Source organism: Zalophus californianus, chromosome X, assembly GCF_009762305.2.
Source record: "Zalophus californianus isolate mZalCal1 chromosome X, mZalCal1.pri.v2, whole genome shotgun sequence".
Classification (NCBI taxonomy): Eukaryota; Metazoa; Chordata; class Mammalia; order Carnivora; family Otariidae; genus Zalophus; species Zalophus californianus.
Genome location: NC_045612.1, coordinates 87,206,217 through 87,227,618, shown reverse-complemented (window position 1 = coordinate 87,227,618; position 21,402 = coordinate 87,206,217). Strand labels below are relative to the sequence as shown.

The 21,402-nt window shown below is 51.0% G+C and overlaps 1 protein-coding gene across 3 annotated transcripts in view; it reads right to left on the bottom strand.

Moving 5' to 3' along the window:
- Nucleotides 1-1,227: 1,227 nt before the first annotated feature.
- OTUD5 (OTU deubiquitinase 5) overlaps nucleotides 1,228-21,402 on the bottom strand; it is a 28,698-nt gene continuing 8,523 nt past the window's right edge. The window contains exons 2-9 of one of the 3 annotated variants that reach the window (XM_027608568.2): nucleotides 19,410-19,500; nucleotides 10,949-11,013; nucleotides 10,695-10,851; nucleotides 10,468-10,616; nucleotides 5,735-5,938; nucleotides 4,090-4,291; nucleotides 3,861-3,974; nucleotides 1,228-3,553 (exon numbers count right to left, since the gene is read on the bottom strand). In XM_027608568.2, coding sequence (XP_027464369.1) covers nucleotides 3,429-3,553; nucleotides 3,861-3,974; nucleotides 4,090-4,291; nucleotides 5,735-5,938; nucleotides 10,468-10,616; nucleotides 10,695-10,851; nucleotides 10,949-11,013; nucleotides 19,410-19,500 — 1,107 coding nt within the window. In that variant the 3' untranslated portion in view covers nucleotides 1,228-3,428. Of the gene's footprint in view, nucleotides 3,554-3,860; nucleotides 3,975-4,089; nucleotides 4,292-5,734; nucleotides 5,939-10,467; nucleotides 10,617-10,694; nucleotides 10,852-10,948; nucleotides 11,014-19,409; nucleotides 19,504-21,402 lie in introns of all 3 variants that reach the window. The other 2 variants (XM_027608566.2, XM_027608567.2) reach the window with 2 other exon arrangements.

Here is a 21,402-nt window from a genome sequence, read left to right as displayed (position 1 = left end):
GTGCTCCTCACCCAGGACCAGAGCCCTCTAGGCGACCAGCGGCCTCTGCCCCAAAACTGAAGCCGGGGATCCTGGAAGAACCTGTCCAGCTTCCAGGGATGGATAACCCCCCTACCATTGCGGGAGACAGCGTTCCCATGCCCTGAGGCAGAGGCCTGTGGGGTGTTTTGGAGCCCTTAACCTGGACAGACCTGGCTAGGTCTGGCCGCGAGCCTACTCAGCACATCTGGAATCTGGAATGGCAGAGGGAAGTGGATCTCGGGTAGGCGGGGGTGCTAGCGAGCCAGAGTGATGGTGGCTTGGGGGTATGCTTCCCCAATGACAGAGACAGGGACGGAAAAGGCTCAGACAGGTGGTAAAACACCCTCCGTCACAAAATTTGGGAAAAATAGTCAATCCTCACGCCGCAGGAAGACAGATGCACTCAAGACACACAGAAGTACCATGTGATATACACAAAACCTCTACAGTCAGACACATTCACGTAAACTTGTCCTAGACACACATGCAGACATCTACTGTCACAGACTGACGTCCACAGTCAGGCAGGCATGCTGCCAGTTATGTCCTGGAATGACACCCAGAGAAACACTGTTACAGAAAGACAGGCACTCCAGACAGATTCACATGGACCGACGTTGCCAATGACACAGAAATGTCTTGTCAGACACACCACCAGAACTTGTCACAAAGATACTGGCACCATCAGACATGCACTGTCAGAGGAAGACTTGTACTGTCCCAGAAATGAGAGGCAAGTCTTGTCACAGGAAGACACACAGATGCTCCAGAGACACACAAGTACTGCTCCACAGACATACTTATTCGACAGAGCCACATAGATAGGCAGTGTCACAAAACAGACGTGGATGGACCCCCCCCACACACACACACCAGCAAACATGCAGCGTTGTCACTGAAACTGTCCGGAAATAGCTACCCAGAATCTGTCACAGGAATACAAACGGACATCCATGCGCTCACAGACAGACCCACGCAGACACACACTTATCTCAGAAACAGACATAAACTGTCAGAGTCCCACACTCAGTCACCATCTGACACACCTGGAAACAAGCCCTCATCACACACACTAGACACTGCAAGGTGCATGTGAAGATTGGAACTCACCAAAGTCAAACGCACACACACAAACACACGCACACACAAGACAGCACCCAAAAAGCAAATACACACATGTACGCTCCCTTATTCATCCAATATTTATTAGAGGTCTACTGTAAGCCTGCCAGGCCCCAGCAGGGGTGCAGATATTAGAGATACACGGATTAAGTCAGGCATCACAGCCCTTGCCCAGGAAGTGAATCACAGAGTTATTGGGGAAGGAGTAAAGACATTATCTGTGGATAGAGGTGAGAATATGGATGGGGTCACACAGGGCTTCTCCAAAGGTGACACTCTACCCATCTAGAAGGACAAGGTTGGGGGCTCAGGACGGGGGAAGGGCAAATTCCAGGCAGAGGCCAGTGAAATTGGACAGGGCAGCAAGAAGAGGTAGGCAGGGGCCAAACAGTGTAAAAAACTCAACATAAGGTAAATAAATATTTATCTGCTAACATTTGGGCTCTCAGAACATGCCAGGCACCAGGCCATCAGACATTATTTGACCACGTGCATTCTCTCTCATTGCTCACAACCAGAGAGAGCGTGAGGTAGTAGACATTAATCACTCCTGTCGTACACATGGTGGGACCCCTGAAACTTAGCCTGTGATTTGACCGAGGTCACAAAGCTAGAAAAAGCCAGAGTGGGTTCCAAACCAACTCTCCAACATGTGCATGCTTGACCAGTGGATTCCACAGACACCCCACAAGATGGCCACTCGACCAGCCACGCCTTCACCAGCAGCACCGGGCATGCATCCTTCCATAGGGGCCCCCATTGGCGAGGAACAGCAAAACACACTCTTGACAAGACCTGGGGGCCAGCCATCCTTCTCTGCTTTGGCTTTACCCCAAGGAAAGGCAGGGGCATGGGTGTCAGACGACTGAGAACATGAACAAGAAAGGGTTTAACCATTCCGTAGTTAAACCAGGGAGGCCCCTCCAGTCGATTCCACTAAACTTACGTTGATAAGAAGCATCTGTTGTGCCTTTCCAAAGCATTTCTGCATCAAAGATCACAAGGGAAGAGCAAACGTATATAGGGAAGGAGGCAGGCAAAAAAGTTGCAAGTTCAGTTCCAGCCCTTCAAGCTCCTAGTCCTCCGCTCCCACCACACCCCAGGACACAGGGTGGGCAGGCTACGTGTGCCAGTAAGATGGAGCTTACTTGGTGGGAACAGGTCCAGAAGTTGGTTTAGTAAGCAGTGATTCAAAGATGAACAAACTCTGGGCCCACACAGAGACCCTGCTGGAGAGCATGCAGCCCTCAGAGGTCAAGCCAAGGCCTATGCCATTGCCGCCTCTGCCCAGAGGCCCACCCACCCCGTGCCCCACACAGAACAGAAGCGCTCAGGGGAAACTGACATTTGGTTTTATTGTGCCAAGGACATTACAGATGGTGGATCTTGTCAACACCTGCAGGGCCCGGGTGCCCCATCTGCTGAGGCTGCTCCCACTCCCCACACTCAAATCCTGGGTGGCAGCAGCCACGATCCTCAAAGGTGCCCCCCACCCCAAGACTCCAAAGAGACCGGTGGCGGTGGCGTGGAAGCAGAAGGAATGCAGTGAGGTCAGAGTCTCATTGTCCAGAGCCCACAGGACACCTACCCCCTGCCCCCGCTTGTACTCTAGACCCTGCCCTCCTCCGCAGAGCTGGAGGCTAGAGACGGCAACCACGTCTTTGTGCCCCCTCTGTGCCCCGTGGCCTGCCTGCTCCCAAACCAGAGAGATGCCGCCTTCACAGAGCCAATGCTGTTGTCTACATCATTTTGGATTGGTTGAGTTGATGAAAGTACATTTTAATAAAGAAAAAATTCAACATTGAAGGCTCAGACATTCTTGGGGGTACTGGGAAGGGGGATTCCCACTTCTTCCTCCCACCTCCCCAACATCATTGTGGAGGTGGGGTGACAAGTATTTCTGATCTTGGAAGTAATGGGGGGCAGGGAAACTTTCCTCTGTCTGAATGTCTCTCCTCGGGGGCTGCCTGGCTGCCAGTTGTTCTGTCTCTGTGTGCCTCTCGCCTACCTTCGGCACCCTTGCCCAAGTCCCCTGTGGAATGCAGGGATGATGCTGTGCAGGGGGCAACAGGGCACGTCAGCTGGCGAAGAGACGGGTGATGGTGGTGGTGGCAGCAGCGATGAGAGGGGGCTCAGGGATGGGCCAGCCAGAGGGAAGTGGGGAGGAGCAAAAGGAGGGGAGAGAGGGAAGAAGGCAAGAGGGAAGAAAGCCAAAGAAGGTGGGGCGGCACCAGAGGGCAGGAGTGGTGGGGGTTGGGAGATGGTCTCCAGTCTCTGGGTCTCCATCAACTCTTGTCTGGGGGTGGATCTCTGTGCATTTTGTTTTTCTTCATACTGTCTAGGTATTCCTGTTGGGATACTGCCAGCACCGATGCTAGGATCTCGTCATCATCCCAGTCGTTCAGACCTGCTGGGCAAGAGGAAGGGGAAAAGGATGATGGAGCACTCCCAGTGCATCTTCTCACCCTTTGCTGATCCCTGGCTCGGGAGAGATCCCATCCAGGCCCCTCTACACTGATTTCTCTACAGAGAAGGCTCCTCTGGGCCTATGAAATCCCACACAAATCCCCTCTGGACACATCCCTTGGGCTTGAAAACCTCCCTTTTCCTGGGAAGGTGGTCAGAGGCTCTAGAAGCCCCCTCTCAGGACTTGCTGCTTCTTCCCATCTCTCCCTAACTCCCAGCTGGTCCCTGGCCCCTAAACAGAGGAGGCTTACCAAAGGCGGAGGGGGACATCTGCTGAATGAGGGCCCGGCACTCCAGAGCAGGGTAGAGGGACACGAGGGGGGAAGTAGCCCGGTCGGCCCCTGCTGAGAACTGGCTGCTTGTACCTGGGGCAGAGGGACAGTCAGAGGCGGGGGGGGGGGTGTTGGCGGGGGGGGGGGGGGCAGGACCTAGGCGGCACCTCCTCACCCCGGCATGCTTCCCTGTCACCAAGTCACTGACCTGGTGCACAGGGCGAAGGAGGTTTGGCAAGAGCTAAGACAGTGCCTGGGGAAGGGGGCTTGATGCCCAGCTCGGCGTGCAGCTCCGGGTGCTCAGGTGAAGAGGCTGAACTCCGCTGCCGCGGGGACCGGCTGGTCCACTCCTCCAGGCCACTGGAGGCTGCTGCTGTGGCGGAACTGCATGTGGCACTGGCCTTCCGCGGCTGCAGTGCGGGGGGAGGAGGAGGTAAGGACCGCCGCCAGGCGTGAGCCTCCTCTGCTCCATTCCTGAGGGCTGGCTCGCTCCCGGCATCCTGGCTGTGATACAGTTTCTACATAGGCCACCATCATTCCTAGTCACACGGCAGACCGCAGGATGAAGGCCAGCTCCTTAATCCCCCTCACATCCTTACAGCCAACCGGGCAGGAAACCTGTATCTCCCACTTTCAAAACACATTCAGACTCCATCCCCTTTCCTCATTCCTCCCTAGCCAGCACCACCATCTGCCACCACTGGGACTTCTCTAGTAGCTTCCACCTTACCCGTCCCCTGCTTCTCTGCCTAACCCCCTAGACTCCGTGCTGCACTCGGCAATCGGGGGGATCCTGTCCCTCCTCTGCTCACAGCCCTCCCAAAGGCTTCTGCCTCACTCACAGTAAAAGCCCAAGTCCTCAGCAGAGCCCACGAGCCCCTTCTCAATCCGGCCCCACCAACTCTCTGACTACTGCATCCTGCTCCGCCACACTGGCCCCAGGGCTGCTCCCAAATCACACCAGGGAGGGGTGCACTCCACTCCCCTCAGGGCTTTGCTCTTGCTGGCCTTCTGCCTGGCTTGGCACATGCACTTAGCTAACTGCCTCACCTTCTGCAAGCTTTTGCTCACATCTCACCTGCTCTGAGGCTTACCTTGACCATACTATCTCATCTCCCCATCAGCACCCTCTATGTGTTTCATCTGTCCCACCTCTCAACTCATCTACTCATTATGTTTTTACTGTTTCTTTTGTTCCACTCTGCAAAAATGTAAGCATCACAAGGACAGGGATCTGGGCCTGCCCGGCTCACCAAGATACCCCCATACACTGAGAACAGTGCCTGGCACAGACGTGCAATAAATATTTGTTGTAGAAATTACTCGACTCTTGCCAACACCTACAGTCACTCTAAACTCCTTGTGATTCCTCAAACGCCTGCCTGCTCTGCCCCATCCTTGCCCTAAAAATCCAACCTTCCTGTGTGAAGACTGACCAGAGCCCCCATGTCCACTGGTCTCCCAGCCAGGGTCAAGGCCTCACTGATGTATCTGTCTCCCTCAGTAGACAGGGGATCACTGAGAGTGGAACAGGCCAGACCTAATTCTACATCCTCAGCACAGAGCCTGACACACAAGGACATTCAACAAAAGCTTGTCCCTCTGGAACTATTCATCAATCCCACATGTCACCGCCAGTGGCTGGCCTCCCTCACTCCTTAAAGAGCTCGTTCTGCAAAGGTGTTGAGAGTTCTAAGGCACAATGCCAAGACTAAGGCTCAGATGTGGTACAGAATGGGCTGAGAGCTTCCTTCTCTCCCAGATGTCAAAACCGCTTAATTTCTTCTGCCTGTACGGGGGCAGAGCATATGAAGGGGTTCTTGGCCAGGCCAAAGACAGAGCCCAGGACTCACCTGGCTTGGGCCGCGGACCTGGCGGGCCTGTTTCTCCTGATCCCGCAGCCACTGCAGGTAGGATTCTCGAGCCACCTGCTCCTCGATGGCCTCATTTGTGGCCTCCCAGTCTGTGGCCCGCTTCTTGTCTTCCAGCATTTGCTGTTCAATCCATGACTCCTCTGATGTTTTTATGGCATTCTTCATCAGGGACTGCTCTGCAAACTGTAAGGCAGGGAGGAACAGGCACGTGGGGTGACACTCTGAACTCTGGCCAGGAACCAGAACTGGCTCAGGACTGTGGGCCTATAGGCCCAGAAGAGAGGAGATAGGAAGTCAGGTACTCTTAACTAAGCACGCCCTGAGCAGGCTGCCTAGTCATCAAGAATTGGGGGGAGGCAGGCTTTGGTAGTGGGACTTGTCATTCCAAACTCCCGTACTCAGAAGCCCTGCTCCCAACCCTAAGACACCTTGAATGAAGTACTAGGTCTGGGGCAACCAGGTGCTGGAATTTGAAGATGCCTCACCCAGCGATGGCTCAGGTTCGTAATACTGAGACCTTCCTCACCTACGCCCAGACGGAACAAGGAGAAAAGATCACCTGAGAAGTTAGCTGAGTGTGCACAGGGTGAAGGGAGTATTTGGACATTCAAGGGGACAAGGGGATGGTATCATCACGGGAAGGGGTGTCACAAATTGTGGGACATTGTAGGAGAGTGCTTTTGTCAGGCTATGAGACACAACAACATTTAAAAAAATGAAGTAATAAAAAAATACCAGAGCATATTCTAGGCATTAAGTTTAAGTATTGCTCTGTGGAATTCGAACAATTATTTTAATGCAAATACACACACTACACACCAATATCTGTGTGCATTAAGTTATGATGTAAAATATAATTTTTTTTTACCTATGTAGAATAATCCGAAAAGTACATAAAGCTCTATGTTAGAACAAACCAATTTAAAAATGGGCAAAAATGGGGCGCCTGGGTGGCTCAGTCGTTAAGCGTCTGCCTTCGGCTCAGGTCATGATCCCAGGGTCCTGGGATCGAGCCCCACATCGGGCTCCCTGCTCAGCAGGAAGCCTGCTTCTCCCTCTCCCACTCCCCCTGCTTGTGTTCCTGCTCTGTTTCTCTCTGTCAAATAAATAAAATCTTTTAAAAAAATAGTAATAATAAAAATGGGCAAAAATGGGCACCTGGGTGGCTCAGTCGGTTAAGCGTCTGCCTTCCGCTCAGGTCATGATCCCAGAGTCCTGGGATCAAGCCCCACATCGGGCTCCCTACTCATCGGGGAGGCTACTTCTCCCCCTCCCTCTGCCACTCCCCCTGCTTGTGCTCTCTCTCTAATAAATAAAATATTTTTTGAAAAAAGGGCAAAAAAGTCTAAACACACAATTTCCTCAAAGAAGATATACAGATGGCAAATAAGCACATGAAAAGATGCTCAACACCATTTGTCACCAGGGAACTGCAAATTACAACTCATGAGGTACCTTACCAGTTGGAGATATCAGTTAAGAACTGTAGCTTCACAGAGATATGGATGGTTACATGAGAAGTATTTCTAGATAAATGTATACACACGGGTTAGTATACACAAATTGATCTCCTTGCTCTGTCAGCTGAAAGGACCTAGAAGCAAGGACACCCCAGTAGTAAGAAGCACACTCAGCACCCAGATCTTGGTTTCTAATAACAAACTGCAATAAAAGGAACCAGGGCTCCTTGGACAAATGGCTGGTTCTAGGACTGGAGCAAGATATATACAAGATAAACCTGGAGCACCTCATAGTGCCAGAAAGTAAGAAAGTGCTACAAAATGAAACACAATAAACAAACCAAAACCAAAAAATAAATAAATAAATAAATAAAAACCCCCAAAAAACAAAAACAAACCCAACAAAAAAACCAATCCACCACCACAATGATGGGGATATGTCAAAGCGATGCAGTTGGGAACCAACTGAGAGCGCTCCCAATAGCCAAAACTGGAACAATGTGAGCATGAAAATAAATAAAAATAGTACTGGATTATAACTCAAAATATAGAAGCATAAAAAAATACCCTTGAGTCCACAGTGATATAAATAAATGGGGGACAAAAGACAAATCTCCCTTGCAGAAGAATTCTACATAATTTATGCAGATACTCTGCCCTCAAGAAGATGGAGCATAGGGGCGCCTGGGTGGCTCAGTCGGTTCAGCAGCTGCCTTCAGCTCAGGTCATGATCCTGGGGTCCTGGGATTGAGCCCCGCATCGGGCTCCCTGCTTGGCAGGGGGCCTGCTTCTCCCTCTCCCATTCCCCCTGCTTGTGTTCCTGCTCTCACTCTGTCAAATAAATAAATAAAACCTTTAAAAAAAAAAAGATGATGGAGCATAACCTCCACTTCTTCAGTGTGGGCTGTACATAATGACTTTCTTCCAAACAGGACAGTATGGAAAAAGGAATGGGGGGAGAGAGTAATTTTGCAGTGGAGAAAATTTGACCAACAATACTCCCAGGGGTCAAGGTCAACATCAACAGTCATAAATCATGTTCCCAGTATTTACCATTGATAAGATATGATGAGAATGGTATTTGACCACTGTGATCTTCCTCCCTAAAACCCATAACCCTAGTCTAATAAGAAAACATCAGACAAATTTCAAAAGAGAAACATCCTACAATATACCAGACCAGTACTCCTCAATACTGTCAAGGTCATCAAAAACATAAAAGTGTGACAAACCGTCACAGAACAAGGGACTCTGACAGGATGACTTTAGTTAATAATACTGTACTGTAACAAATGTATCACAGTCATCCAGTATGTTAATAAAAGTGAAACTGTGTGCAGGGGGAAGGAGGATACATGGGAACTCTACCTTCTCAATTTTTTTTGTAAATTTAAAATCATTCTAAACTTAAGTCTACAAACAAGCAAACAAAAATCCTTAAGGCATTCACATTTTTTTTAATTAAAAAAAAAAAAAAAAAGAAACGAGTGGGGCTGGGGAGCCTGGGTGGCTCAGTCAGTTGAGTGGTCTGCCTTCAGCTCAGGTCATGATCCCAGGGTCCGGGGATCGAGCCCCACATCGGGCTCCCTGCTCAGTGGGGGCCTGCTTCACCCTCTCCCTCTGCCCCTCCCCTGCTTGTGCTTGCTCTCTGTCAAATGAATAAATAAAATCTTTAAAAAAAAAAAGAAACGAGTGGGGCACCTGGGTGGCACAGTTGGTTGTTAAGCTTCCAACTCTTGATTTCGGCTCAGGTCATGATCTCAGGGTCGGGAGATTGAGCCCCAGGTTGGGCTGTGCGCTCAGCACGGAGTCAGCGTGAGATTCTCTCTCCCTCTCCCTCTGCCCCTCCCACTCGTGCTCTTTCTCTCTAAAATAAATAAATCTTAAAATCTTAAATCTTAGGGGCACCTGGGTGGCTCAGTCATTAGGTGTCTGCCTTCGGCTCAGGTCATGATCCCGGGGTCCTGGGATCGAGCCCCACATCGGGCTCCCTGCTCAGCGGGAAGCCTGTTTCTCCCTCTCCCACTCCCCCTGCTTGTGTTCCCTCTCTCGCTGTGTCCCTCTCTGTCAAATAAATAAATAAAATCTTTAAAAATAAGTAAAAAAAAAAAAAGAAAAGAAACAAGTGATCAGACCACAAAAAGTCATGGATGAATCTTAAATTTAAGTACGTGGCGTTATGTGAAAGACAGTCAGAAAAAAACTACATACTGTTATGATTCCAATTCCATTACATTCTAGAAAAGACAAAACTAGACTCTGTAAACAGATCAAAGATAAAAACAAGGAAATTCAGAGAAACTGTCAGAGCCAAGAAGAGCCAAAAGAGACATGACAACTAAATTGTAGGAAGGTCTCCTGGATGGGACTCTGGAACGGAAAAGATCTTTAGGGAACGACTGAGGTCATTTAAATAAAGTATGGTTTTTTAGTTAATGTATCAATACTGGTTTATTAATTGTGACAAATGTCCTATGCGGATATGTTCATCATAGTGGGGAATACGGAAATTATCTAATCTTGGTAATTTTGTAAATCTAAAACTGTTCTAAAATTAAGTCTACTTAAAAAACAAAATAAAAAAAACAACCCCTATGTTGGAGGGTGTGTGGTGTTAGGGTGTGCGTTTCCTAAAATGAGGCCGGGGCACTTTCTGTTTGTAGGAAGTGAAACCCCAATAGAAGACAGCAAAATCCCCAGAAGATGACTGTTTATGAGAGAGAACAAGAACCCGTCAGCATGGGCTGGAAAACCGTACTGCCACCTTCTGAGCACCTACTAGGCAGCAGGCCCAGTGTTAGGCATGTTCTGTAGCGGCCGAGCAGGCAGCCCACATTACTTGTATAATCCGCCCTAGGTCCCAGAGCCAGTAGTGCTCGGGCCAGGCCTGCACTTTTAAGTCTCTGCGACCACAGCTGTCTAGAACTGCTCAGTTTCGGAGGATCCATGCAGGTACCGAGATACCCAGACCAAGCCCGGGTTCACAGTTCCCAGATGTGCCTCCTCCATATCCCAAAATGCCAACCCTCAACAGGCACGAAAAATGGGTAAGCCAGCTCAGACGCACAAATGGAGAGCACCGAATGAGCCCCGAGAGATCACCTTGGGTAACTCCCTAGTTTTACAGAGGTGAGAGCTCAGGGGCAACTCAGGGGACATGTCATTTTTGTGGGATAGGCCAGAACTGAGACGTCAAAAGAGGTTTCCAGCCTCTCTATCCAGCAGCCATCCTGGGCATGGGGACCCACTTACCCCGGGTTTGAATGATGGCAGGCCTAGCCCCACACCAATGGTGGCCTTGTTGGGATTCACCACTGAATTGTAGTGGATATTCCGATGGTAGCTGACGCGGATGGGCTCATCCTCGGTTTGATGGATCCCATGGAATGTGTTGATGGGTTCTGCAGAGAAAGAGAAGAAAGGAGCACCCGCGGCGGGCTGGGCAGGGCAGGCCGCTCAGCTGCCCGCCGCAGAAGTACCTGTGCTGTACTGGTACACCTCCACGGGCCGGTTGTACATCTCTGCCATGGCCTGCATCTCAATGTGGTTGCCGTGGCAGTTGTTTTTCCTTTTCCTGTTGATGTAGGTGGTGAAGTCCTCGGTGACATAGTTGGAGAAGTAGTCCGCATTCTTCATCTGCGGAACAGATCGGAGGGTCGGGTCCGGGCGGGGAAGGGATGTGCCCACTCTGCGCCCCCCCGCCCCCTGCCCCAAGGCCTCCGCAAGGTCTCACCAGATAGTCCATGCAATGCTTTCGCACCACCTCATGCATGTCCTGGTCTCCGTACACCTGGTCAGCTGTGGGGACAGAAGGAGAGGCAGGGGTCAAGAGCTGCCACCGGAGAAGAGTTCCACGTTCTGGAACATCCTTGGGGGTGGAGGGCTGGGGGCCAGGGAAACTCCTTTTCCTATACTACAGCCTGGAGCGTGCTTGGCTTTGTGGGCTGGAATGGGGTCACGGAAAAAAGAGGCAGGCAGGGACAGTCTTTAGGAACGGGAGAGTACAGGCGAGAGGAACGCAACCCAGGCAGATGAGTTTGTCCGGGGCCTGCCCGGCCACTCAGACAAATCAACAAACATTTTAAGTCCCCTAAGTGGCCTCGAGCACCAGCAGCTCCACACTCCCCCTTCACTCTGCACATGAGGAAGCTGAGGCTGAGGGAGAGTTTGTGGCTTCACCAAGGTCACACAGCAAGTCAGTCTGAGAGAGTCAACTCTAGAATACAGTTTTCCTGACTCCTGGGAGCCAGCATGGCCTTCACAGGTCACAAATAAATAAATAAAAAAGAAGAAGAAACTAAAAACTGGGCTCCAAGCCCAGTTCTCCCAGGTACCAGTGAGCTAAACGACCAGAGGCAAGCAACCCAAGTGTCCTGAGCCTCAGAGGCTTCACGTGTAAGACAGGAACAAGCAGTAACTCCCTGGCAGGCCTCTTATAGGATCAACGAAATCATGGGTATAAGGTGATCAGTACGGGGTTTGGGACACAGCAGTCACTCAGTAAACCAGAGCCCCCTACCCGGAGTGGGGCCTGAATGTGGGGTACTGTGTAGGTGATAGATGTGAGTAAAATCCTGCCCCTGTCTTACAAGAAGCACATAATCTAGCAAGAGAAATAAGACACATATGAACATAACTTAAGTTTAATTCGGGAAAGGCAGCCTGCCTATGGCCCAAACGATCTAGGTGTCACAGGGTTTCGGTCAAAATAAGAACCAGGCTCCCCCTGCCTTACTTGAGGATCTTCACACATGCCATTTCCTCTTTTCGGGGCATTCTTTCCATCCTCCTCGGCTGCCTACTTGTCACACACCCATGTATTCTTTATACAGTTGCCCAGCCCTCCCACCCTCCAGAGCACTTCTATCATTAGATTTATCAAAGGTGTGTACAGACTTCCTCTGCCTGACCACTCTGACTCCCACTGAGGGCTGAGAGCAAGTCACATCCAAGTCCACCCCAGCTCAGGGCCCGATACAGTACAGGAAATCGGGACCAGCTTGCTGAGTGGATGGACAGGCCAGAGGAGCCAGGGAGTCTTCTCCCAGGGAAATTAAAGTGGGCTTCAAGATGGGGCACGCCTGATGTCCGCTGGCTAAGACGAAGAGGGAATTTCCCTTTGTCTCTCCAAAGGACCGTTGTTCTGATGGGGTCTCCCTGGGGCACTGGGGCAGGGGCAGGTCCCACTGTTTCAGGGAACACCGCAGAGGTCTTCCAGGACAGCCAGTCTACCTCTGAAGAATCGCCTTTGTTGCCCTCCCCTTCCCTCCCTGGAGGATTCTGTGAGAGGAGAAAAAGGCTGCTCTGAGACAGAAAATGGGGTCCATGCCTGTCTCACGTCCTCTTAGAGGTGCGGAGACCTGGGGGGGGGAGCTGTGAAGGCGGGAAGGGGTAGCCCCTTCACCGATGTAAACAAGGATGTGGGTTCTGTGGCCACACTCTCCCCCACCCCCCCAGCAGCATTTCCAGCAAGTCACGTGCCCTGCGCAGAGGCTGGGGGCCCCCTGCTGCCGCCTTTCTTAGAAGCCCGGGACCACAGAGGCCGCTGTGGCTGCAAGAGCTATTTATGTAGAATGAGCTTGGGGGGCTGCGGAGGCAGTGCTGCCAGCAGCTGCAGTAAACAGGGACTGGGACGGCGGCAAGGGGGTTAAACAGGGGCCGGCCTGCCAAGCTCTAGGAGGGGGCTGAGATGCTCCTCAGGAAGGATCGACAGGCATTTCCTGGGAGATGGATCTACCTGAGCTAGATGCCGGATGCAAGAAAACAGAGGAAAGGGGAGACTGCAACAGGGAAGGGAGCTGAGGGAAGCTCGTGAAGTCCCCCCCCCATTGCCCTGCCATTGGCCCCCTTGCCTAGCAGAAAGGCCCTGCTGCCTCCTAGCTGTGTGGCACTGGACAAGGCCTTCGAGCTCTCTGGGCTGCAATGTCTTCATCCGTGAAGTGGGGAGAGTACTACTCTTCCTTTCACAGGGGGCTGTCAAGATGACGGGTAGGGTCTGCTGAATGCCTACGACGTCCTGGGTGTTCAAGAAATGAACCTAGGGGCTCTGCTTGTCATGAGTGGACGACTACTCTCTCAGATAGCTAACCATCCCCGAGTCAGTCAGAATGTCACCGGAACCACTCATTAAGCCCTTCCTCATTTCTGTCGCACTCCCTCAACCAGAGGAAAGCCCCGAGCAAGGAGTCTAGGCTGTCCCGCCTCACACAGGCAGGGCGGGCTCTCTACCTTTCCTGAATCCAAAGGTCCACAGGCCTACCTCCTGTGTCCGTAGTTCAAATCTTTAGCAACCAAATTAACAGCAAATTGAAAATACACACTTCACGAAACAGGGTCCTTAAATGACTTTCTCTACCTACCTACCTGTAAGGTTTCCCCTTCTCAATCCTAAGATGCACTGATAGGTGGTACTGTACACACATTTAAATCACAGCTTTTGTTGGGGGTGGGCGGCATGACCCACCTCACTGATTATAAGATATTAAGCTGGTTCTGGGATCATCAACGCGGAAGAAAATGTGCATATCTGAACACCAAGGAAACCGAGCAAAAATACCTCCCCAATGGGGGTGAGAAGGATCTTTTCAATGATATTAAGATGGGATAACCACCCAAGGCAGGGCTAAAACACAGGAAGTCCTCATCGAGGCAGTGCTTGTCTGACTTTGCTAGCCCCACCTCTGTCCTCCAGAAAGCCCCCTCCTCCCAGAGGGTTGGCATATGGGACTAAGGGCTGGGCTGGACTTCCCTGTGGGGGCCAAGGTGGGGGAAAGGGCCCAATGGACCTGCAGAGGTAGGGGAATTCAGAGAACTTGTTTTGATAGAAACTGAAACTCCTCTTGCTGACGCTGCACTTGTGGGCAATCTGCACCTGCTCTCCCCTCCCAGAGTCCAGCTGAAGGGGGTCCCCCACTACCTCACCTCTGTCCCCAACCCAAAGAGGGCTCGGAAATCCTCAGGACAATACCACAATTGGTTCCACCAAGGCCTTTTCACATTCCAACTTATTTCATCTTCACCCCAAAAAGCCCTACTTTACATAGGAGGGATAGGGTAACTGAGGTACAGAAATGTGGCAGAGCTGGACCTCGGGGGAGGGTAAAGGCCAGGCTCTCAAGGAATACCTGGTAACTTCAAACACTGATGCTCCAGGTGATGTTACCACTACCCCTAATCCAGCTATCACCTTAGCCGCCTGCCTGCTGAGGGCAAGGCCTGATTCTGTCTGCCTCAGTTTCCCCACCAGCACAAGCAGGAATCAGCTGGAACCCTGGAAAGGCCTGCAAGTGGGCAGGACTTACACAGAGGTCAGCATAAACCTTACCTCCCCACAGCCTACGTCTGTCCTTTCTCTGAGCATGCTGAGACATGAGCAGAGAAAGGCACATGTGCACACACACACACACACAAAGCCAGCAGATCCTGCCAAAGAGGTTCCCTGAGGGGCGCCTGGGTGGCTCAGTAGGTTAAGCGGCTGCCTTCAGCTCAGGTCATGATCCCGGGGTCCTGGGATCGAGCCCCACATGGGGCTCCCTGCTCAGCGGGGAGCCTGCTTCTCCCTCTGCCTGCCGCTCCTCCACCTCGTGTGTGCGCGCGCTCTCTCTCTCTCTCACAAGTAAATAAAATCTTAAAAAAAAAAAAAGATGTTCCCTGACCAAATATCCACACCACCCTCACAACTACAGAGACCTATCGCATTCAGCAAGTAGCTGTCCTTACCGCTAACCAAGATTAAAGGTTGGGTAAGAGGCAAAGCTATATAAAGCGAGGACCCTTACCTCCTTCCTATCCTTTGCCAGGGGTTAATGGGAGGGAGGAAGAGCCAATAGCTCTTACAGGCTTGCCTCCACCTCCTTCCCCTGCTGCCTGGGGGAAGGTCCCTCAAACCTCTGTAATCCCTCCTCCTCAGGCTCTCTAAAATAGTCACTATTTGCCTAAGAGTTATGTGGAGAAGCAGGACAGCAGAGCCTGGACTACCTACAGGAGTTTAATTAAGCACAGGGCCCTACTATTTGTTTGAGAGGCACCTGGGAACTGTCTCCCCACCAGGCTGCCTGCCCGCCTGCTAGATGAGCCGCAGCAAGTTCTGCTGAGGACAGAAAAGGAAGCCTGGTGTCTGCAGGCAATCTAAAAACAAACCACACAAATGTGTGTACACACAGCAGCAGGGGGAGACAGGAACCTGATCTGTTCCCCACTTGCCTCCTGGCCCCACTGAGGAGATGAGCCAGGAAAAAGGCCTCCCCTGCCTGTCAAGCGGCTGTGGTGTGCACCTGGCCCATGGCCCCAAATGGCACACCCTCAATGGGGGAGACACCCTAGGTGAGGGGAGACAGAACTCCGTTCTCTTGATGGCCTGGTCTCCGAGATGCCCGCTCTTCTACTCAAGGATGCCCATGGCCAAGTTGGGGAAACTGGGACAGAAAGAGCCCAATGGCCATGGGTGTCCATGGGAATCTTCTCCTTCTGGCCTAGTTCAACCTCAGACACCTATGTCCTGAGGCTGCCTATGTGATCTAGGTAATAGGGTGCTGGCTTTCTCGCAAGGCCTCAGTTTCCCCATTCATAAAACAGTCAAAATTAATCGAAGATCCACCCCCGCGACACGTGATGGTCCAGGCTAATGTTTCTGGGCCCCATTGTTCTAACATGTACAGCTCCAGCTGCTTCCTCGTGGCCCGTGCAGACAGACGCACATGTGGCTTCCACTTTGCCCACAGAGGCCAGGGCCAGGGCCAGAGGTTTTCGCTGAGTCAAAGTCCTATGGGGAGAGGGCCGGAGAGATGCAGACCCATGTTTCCAGGAGGAGGTTATCTGAGCCTAGCAGGGGCAGGGTGGGCCACAGGGTACCTCAGGAACGTGGGCTCCTCCTTCCACCCAAGCCTTCACTGATGCTCACAAGTCCCCAACAGGAGGTTGTGGGAGAGAGCAGTGAGTACTGGTTCACATGAGGGACACCCAGACCTCAGAGGCAAAAAAGAGGGTAGAAAGCCACCTGCCTCAGGATTCCCAACAGTAGAGGACCACAGGCTCCTAGTTAGAGGAAGCAAGGCCCAGAGAGGTCAAGGAATATACCTGAGGTCACCCAGCCAGTCGACAGCTAAGCTGAGAAGCTAGGGCTTTCCCAGGGTCATAGAAAGAACATGTCCTTTGGACACGTCTGGGCTCCCATGCCGGCTCCGCCACTAATGACCCCAAGCATGTCATTTCCCTTTCCTGAGCCTCAGTCTTCTCACCTGTCTCATGGGATAACGATCCCAATTTTGCAGGTGAATCTGAAGCACCCAGCTGAATGCCAGCAAACAGTCAGGGTCAAGGAACAACACTGTGGCCTCTATGTGTGCAATCCCCTCTCCAACTCCAGCCTTTGGTTATGTGCTCCTTCCACTATGCAATGCGTGGCAGGAAGCTAGAACCTGTAGGCCTTCTCATCAGAGCTCAGGTGCTCTGCCCCTGCTGCCTGTCCCTGCACAAGCTAGGCTGGAAGCAGAGGGACATCAGAAAGCCCGAGCACAAAGTCCCCTTCCCAGGCACATGTCCTGTGCACTCTGGCCCAGGGAAACCTCCAGATGAGGCCTAGAGACCCAGGAGCCACATACTTCCAGGGAGTGGCCATGGGGCTTCTGAGGTTTTACAGAGAAAAGCCAAGGGCAGTCCAGTTGGGGGAAATGGGTAGCCATAGTGCTGATAGGGAAAGGCCTTCAACCTGCTGCGGTCAGCTCTTCCTGTAAGCTCAGGCCCTTTACTGGAAGGCCTTTGAGGGGGGTGTCAGAGGGTGTTTGGGGAGGTCAACTGGATGGACACACATGAAAATATTGCTGTTTAGGGGCGCCTGTGTGGCTCAGTTGGTTAAGCGACTGCCTTCGGCTCAGGTCATGATCCTGGAGTCCCGGGATTGAGTCCCACATCAGGCTCCCTGCTCAGTAGGGAGTCTGCTTCTCCCTCTGACCCTCTTCCCTCTCGTGCTCTCTATATCTCTCATTCTTTCTCTGTCAAATAAATAAATAAAATCTTAAAAAAAAAAGATTAAAAAAAAAGAAAATATTGCTGTTGAAATGAAGGGGGGAAATCGGAGGGGGGAGACGAACCATGAGAGACTATGGACTCAGAAACAAACTGAGGGTTCTAGAAGGGAGGGGGTGGGGAGGATGGGTTAGCCCGGTGATGGGTATTAAGGAGGGCACGTACTGCATGGAGCACCGGGTGTTATATGCAAACAACGAATCGTGGAACACTACATCAAAGACTAATGATGTAATGTATGGTGACATAACATAATAAAATCAAATGAAAAAAAAAAGAAAATATCCCTGTTGATATGGATTACTGCACAAGCCAGGTCCTTACTAGCTCCAACATCTGCCTCAAAGGCGGCCTGAGACCAAGGTGCCCAGATGCATTCTCTTACACTCACTCCACCAGCAGCCCCGTTTGCCCCACATCTAGCCTGAGGCTTCAGCACAGGGCCTAGCACCTAACAGGCCCTGGCCTATTCTTTCTTTGCCTTCCTTTTGTCCAAGATGCCCCCAAACCCAGCTCTCTTTCTAGGAAACATCCCAGGGAGAACACAGGATTGAGCCACAGGGTTAGAAAGGGTGGCATTTTCCTAGCCCAGCAGAGTCTACTGCCTGAGCCTCTTCCGCTTGGTAGAACAGGGAGGCAAGCACTCAACCCACCTAAACTTCTACTCATTCAACAAACATTTGTGGCTCTGAGACCCCACTGAAAACAGCGTTCAAGCTTCACCACTGCTACTGTTCCCTGAGGGTCTACCAGGTGTCAGGCACCAGAGGGATTTACTGAAGTGATCTCATGTAACCATTACCACTCTGGGTCTTCTGCCTCCTGTTACAGCCTCGGAAACAGGCTCAGGAAAACAGAGCTGCTTGCCCAAGTTCGCACCAAGAATCAGTGGCACAGTCAGAAGTGGAGTCAGTCCAGGCTACCAGGAGACACGGGGCTAGCCACATGGTGAGAGAATAGCAGACCTTGTAAGGATTCAAGGAGCCCTTCACAATCAACACCATTTCACAGATGGGAAAATGGAAGTTTTTGAATCATGGCCAGAACTGGAAGACAGGGCGTCTGACTCCTACTTCAAGGCTCCTATCAGAGGGCCCTTCTCCCTGGTAGATAGCAGAGCCCCAACGGAAGGGTCAGATCACATTTCCAAATTCCCCTGGACAAGGGCCTTCAAACTGCCTGTTGGGTCACAAGATTCGGAGCCAGAGCGGCCTCAAGGATGTCGCTCGGACTGGATAGATGTTATTAAGGAATTATGAATGTTGTTAGGTAGGATAACAACACTTTGGTTATGTTAGAAAAGAAAGAATCCTTATCTGTTAGAGAAACATACATAAATATTTACAAATGAAACGATCTGATGTTGGGGTTTTGCTTTAAAAATACTCTTGTTTCAGGAGAGCAAAAAAGAGTGGGCAGGGTAGTGACGAAACAAGGCTGGCCAAGTGTTGACGACTATTTTGAAGATGAACGATGGGTGTACATGAGAATTCACTATTCTACTTTTCTGTAAGTTTAAAAAAATTCTATGATCCCAGGGTGACAGCAATGTGCTGTGGTTAAGAACATGGGCCTCAGGTCGCCTGAGTGGCTCAATCGGTTAAGCGGCTGCCTTTGGCTCAGGTCATTATCCCAGGGTCCTGGGATCAAGCCCCATGTCAGGCTCCCTGCTCGGTGGGAAGCCTGCTTCTCCCTCTCCCACTCCCCCTGCTTGTGTTCCCTCTCTCGCTGTCTCTCTCTGTCAAATAATAAAAAAAAAAAGAACATGGGCCTCAGACTAACCCAACCCAGAGACTCCCAACTCTATTATCTGACCCTGGGCAAGTCACTTCCCTGCTCTAAGCTGCTTTTCTCTTCTGACACATGGAAACCACAATAGTTCCTACACTTAACCTAGCTCGGAGGGGAATGAAAAAGGGTTTCCTTTAGTGTCTGACAGTGCAATCTGTCCCTAAGTAACATTTTTTATCACTATTATTGTTATTACTTTCACACCACCGCACTGCCTCATGACCAAAGGATAGCGGCCAGATACTAACTTGAAGCTGGGGTCTGGAGCCCCTGCAACACCAGTAAACTCTACCCTCAACCCCGTCTCAGGGGTTACTCCTAAACACCAGAAACAGCTCAGGGGCAGTCCTAGGCCCTTGAAAGCTAAGGCACAGACTCACCTACAGCCCGGAAGAGACAGGCACCGTCCTCCTTCATCTGCTTGATGATGAAGCCCTTCTTGTCTCTCAGGGCCTTTTCAAACCAGTGCTCCTGCTGAAGGGAAGAGGTGGGAGTCAGCAACAGGAAAGACCTGTACCCCCTCCCCAGGGCCCTGCCCTCTAGGTTCCCAAAGGGCCCAGCTAACTGGCTGAGAGGACACTGGGCGAGGTCAAGTTCCCAGCCCTGCTTGACACTCCATGCACATGGAGGAGGAGGAGACCCTTTCTTTTAGGGAATCAGTCATTGTGTGAGCAGAATACTTGGTCCCAGAGGGGTCTCATCTGTTTTCTGACCGGCCCTGCTGACCATATTGGGAATCCAATACTGGGCTCCTACAGGCAGCCAGAGGCCCAGACCCGGCAAGTACCCGGGGGTGGGGCCTTGGGGACAGGGATGGACCTGGCTCTATCTCAAGGAGTTCCCCAGTTCACCTGGGGACCTTCTAGCCACTTAAGGTAGGGAAGATGTTGAGGAGGGAGTAACTGGCTAGAGCCTAGATCCCAAGCCCTACACGTATAGCTAGGGACTGTCAAAATATATCATACAAGGCAAAATGCATACGCTGTATGATCTCACTCATAGCTGAACCCGTTTAACGTATATATGCATGTGCATACAAACACATGAGAGTTGCAAAGACCATACAATAAAATATCCCTAAAAGTTGGTATTACACAGGATTTTGACTTTCTTCATGAAAAGTATGCAATCCCTTGTCCAAAATTCCAAAACTAAAAAAGCTTTGAAAACCAAAGTCTTCCTCTAACTCATTTGCCATCATTACCTGACCTGAGCTGGCAGGAACCTATTTATCCCACTTGGCGGTGAATATTCAAACATTTCTATGCAGAAACATTCAGGTGTATGGTTATGAAGTATTACCATAGACCCCACCAGAGGTGATACATAACACACAGTACACATACCAGGTTTTTCTAAATTCTGAAATTTCCCTAAATTCCAAAGCACATCTGACCCCAAACGTTCAGGTTCAGTGAGCCTGTACAAATGTTTATCTTCAGACTTAAAAAAAAATAATGGAGAGATGAATAGGCAGAAAAGAGGATGTTTAGGGCAGTGAAACTACTCTGTATGGTACCTTAACGGTGGTTATGTGTCATTATACATTTGTCCAAACCCACAGAATGTAGAACACCAAGAGTGAACCCTAATGTGAACTGTGGAATCTGGGTGATTATGATGTGTCCTACATGGACACTGACTGTAACAAATGCACCACTCAGGTGGGGGGCTGTTAATAATGGGGGAGACTATGCATGTGTGAGGGCAGGGTACAGTATGTGGGAACTCCCTGTTCAATATGGGAACTCTTGTTCAGTTTTGCTGTGAACCTAAAACTGCTCTAAAAATTTAAGTCGAGGGGCGCCTGGGTGGCTCAGTCGTTAAGCATCTGCCTTCTGCTCAGGTCATGGCTCCGGGGTCCTGGGATCGAGCCCCGCATCGGGCTCCCTCCTCAGTGGGAAGCTTGCTTCTCCCTCTCCCACTCCCCCTACTTGTGTTCCCTCTCTCGCTGTCTCTGTCAAATAAACCTTTATAAAAATAAATAATTAATTAAGTCGATTAAAAAAAAGTCCATGTGTCACTGAAAACACATTTTCCATTTCAAAACAAGATCAGAAGCAGCAGACCTTTCCCAGGCCCCTCACGCCCTCTGCTGGCCACCAGAAGAAGCCAGCCTTATCCAGCATATGGGCTAGGGACCAGGAATCCCAAACCCCCTCCTTTGGGACACTACCCTGCCCAGGGATTTAGAGGATCCGGGCTCTGACTAGACAGAGGGGATCACTTCTCTGCAGTCCACTTTCCCCCAGCAGAGTAGGAAGTACAAGGTTCGGAAGCTCTGCATTTCAACCCCACCCCTGTCACTCACTCGCTGTGTGATTTCAGGTAAACTACCTGAATTCTCCAAGCCTCAGTTTCCTATCAAACGAG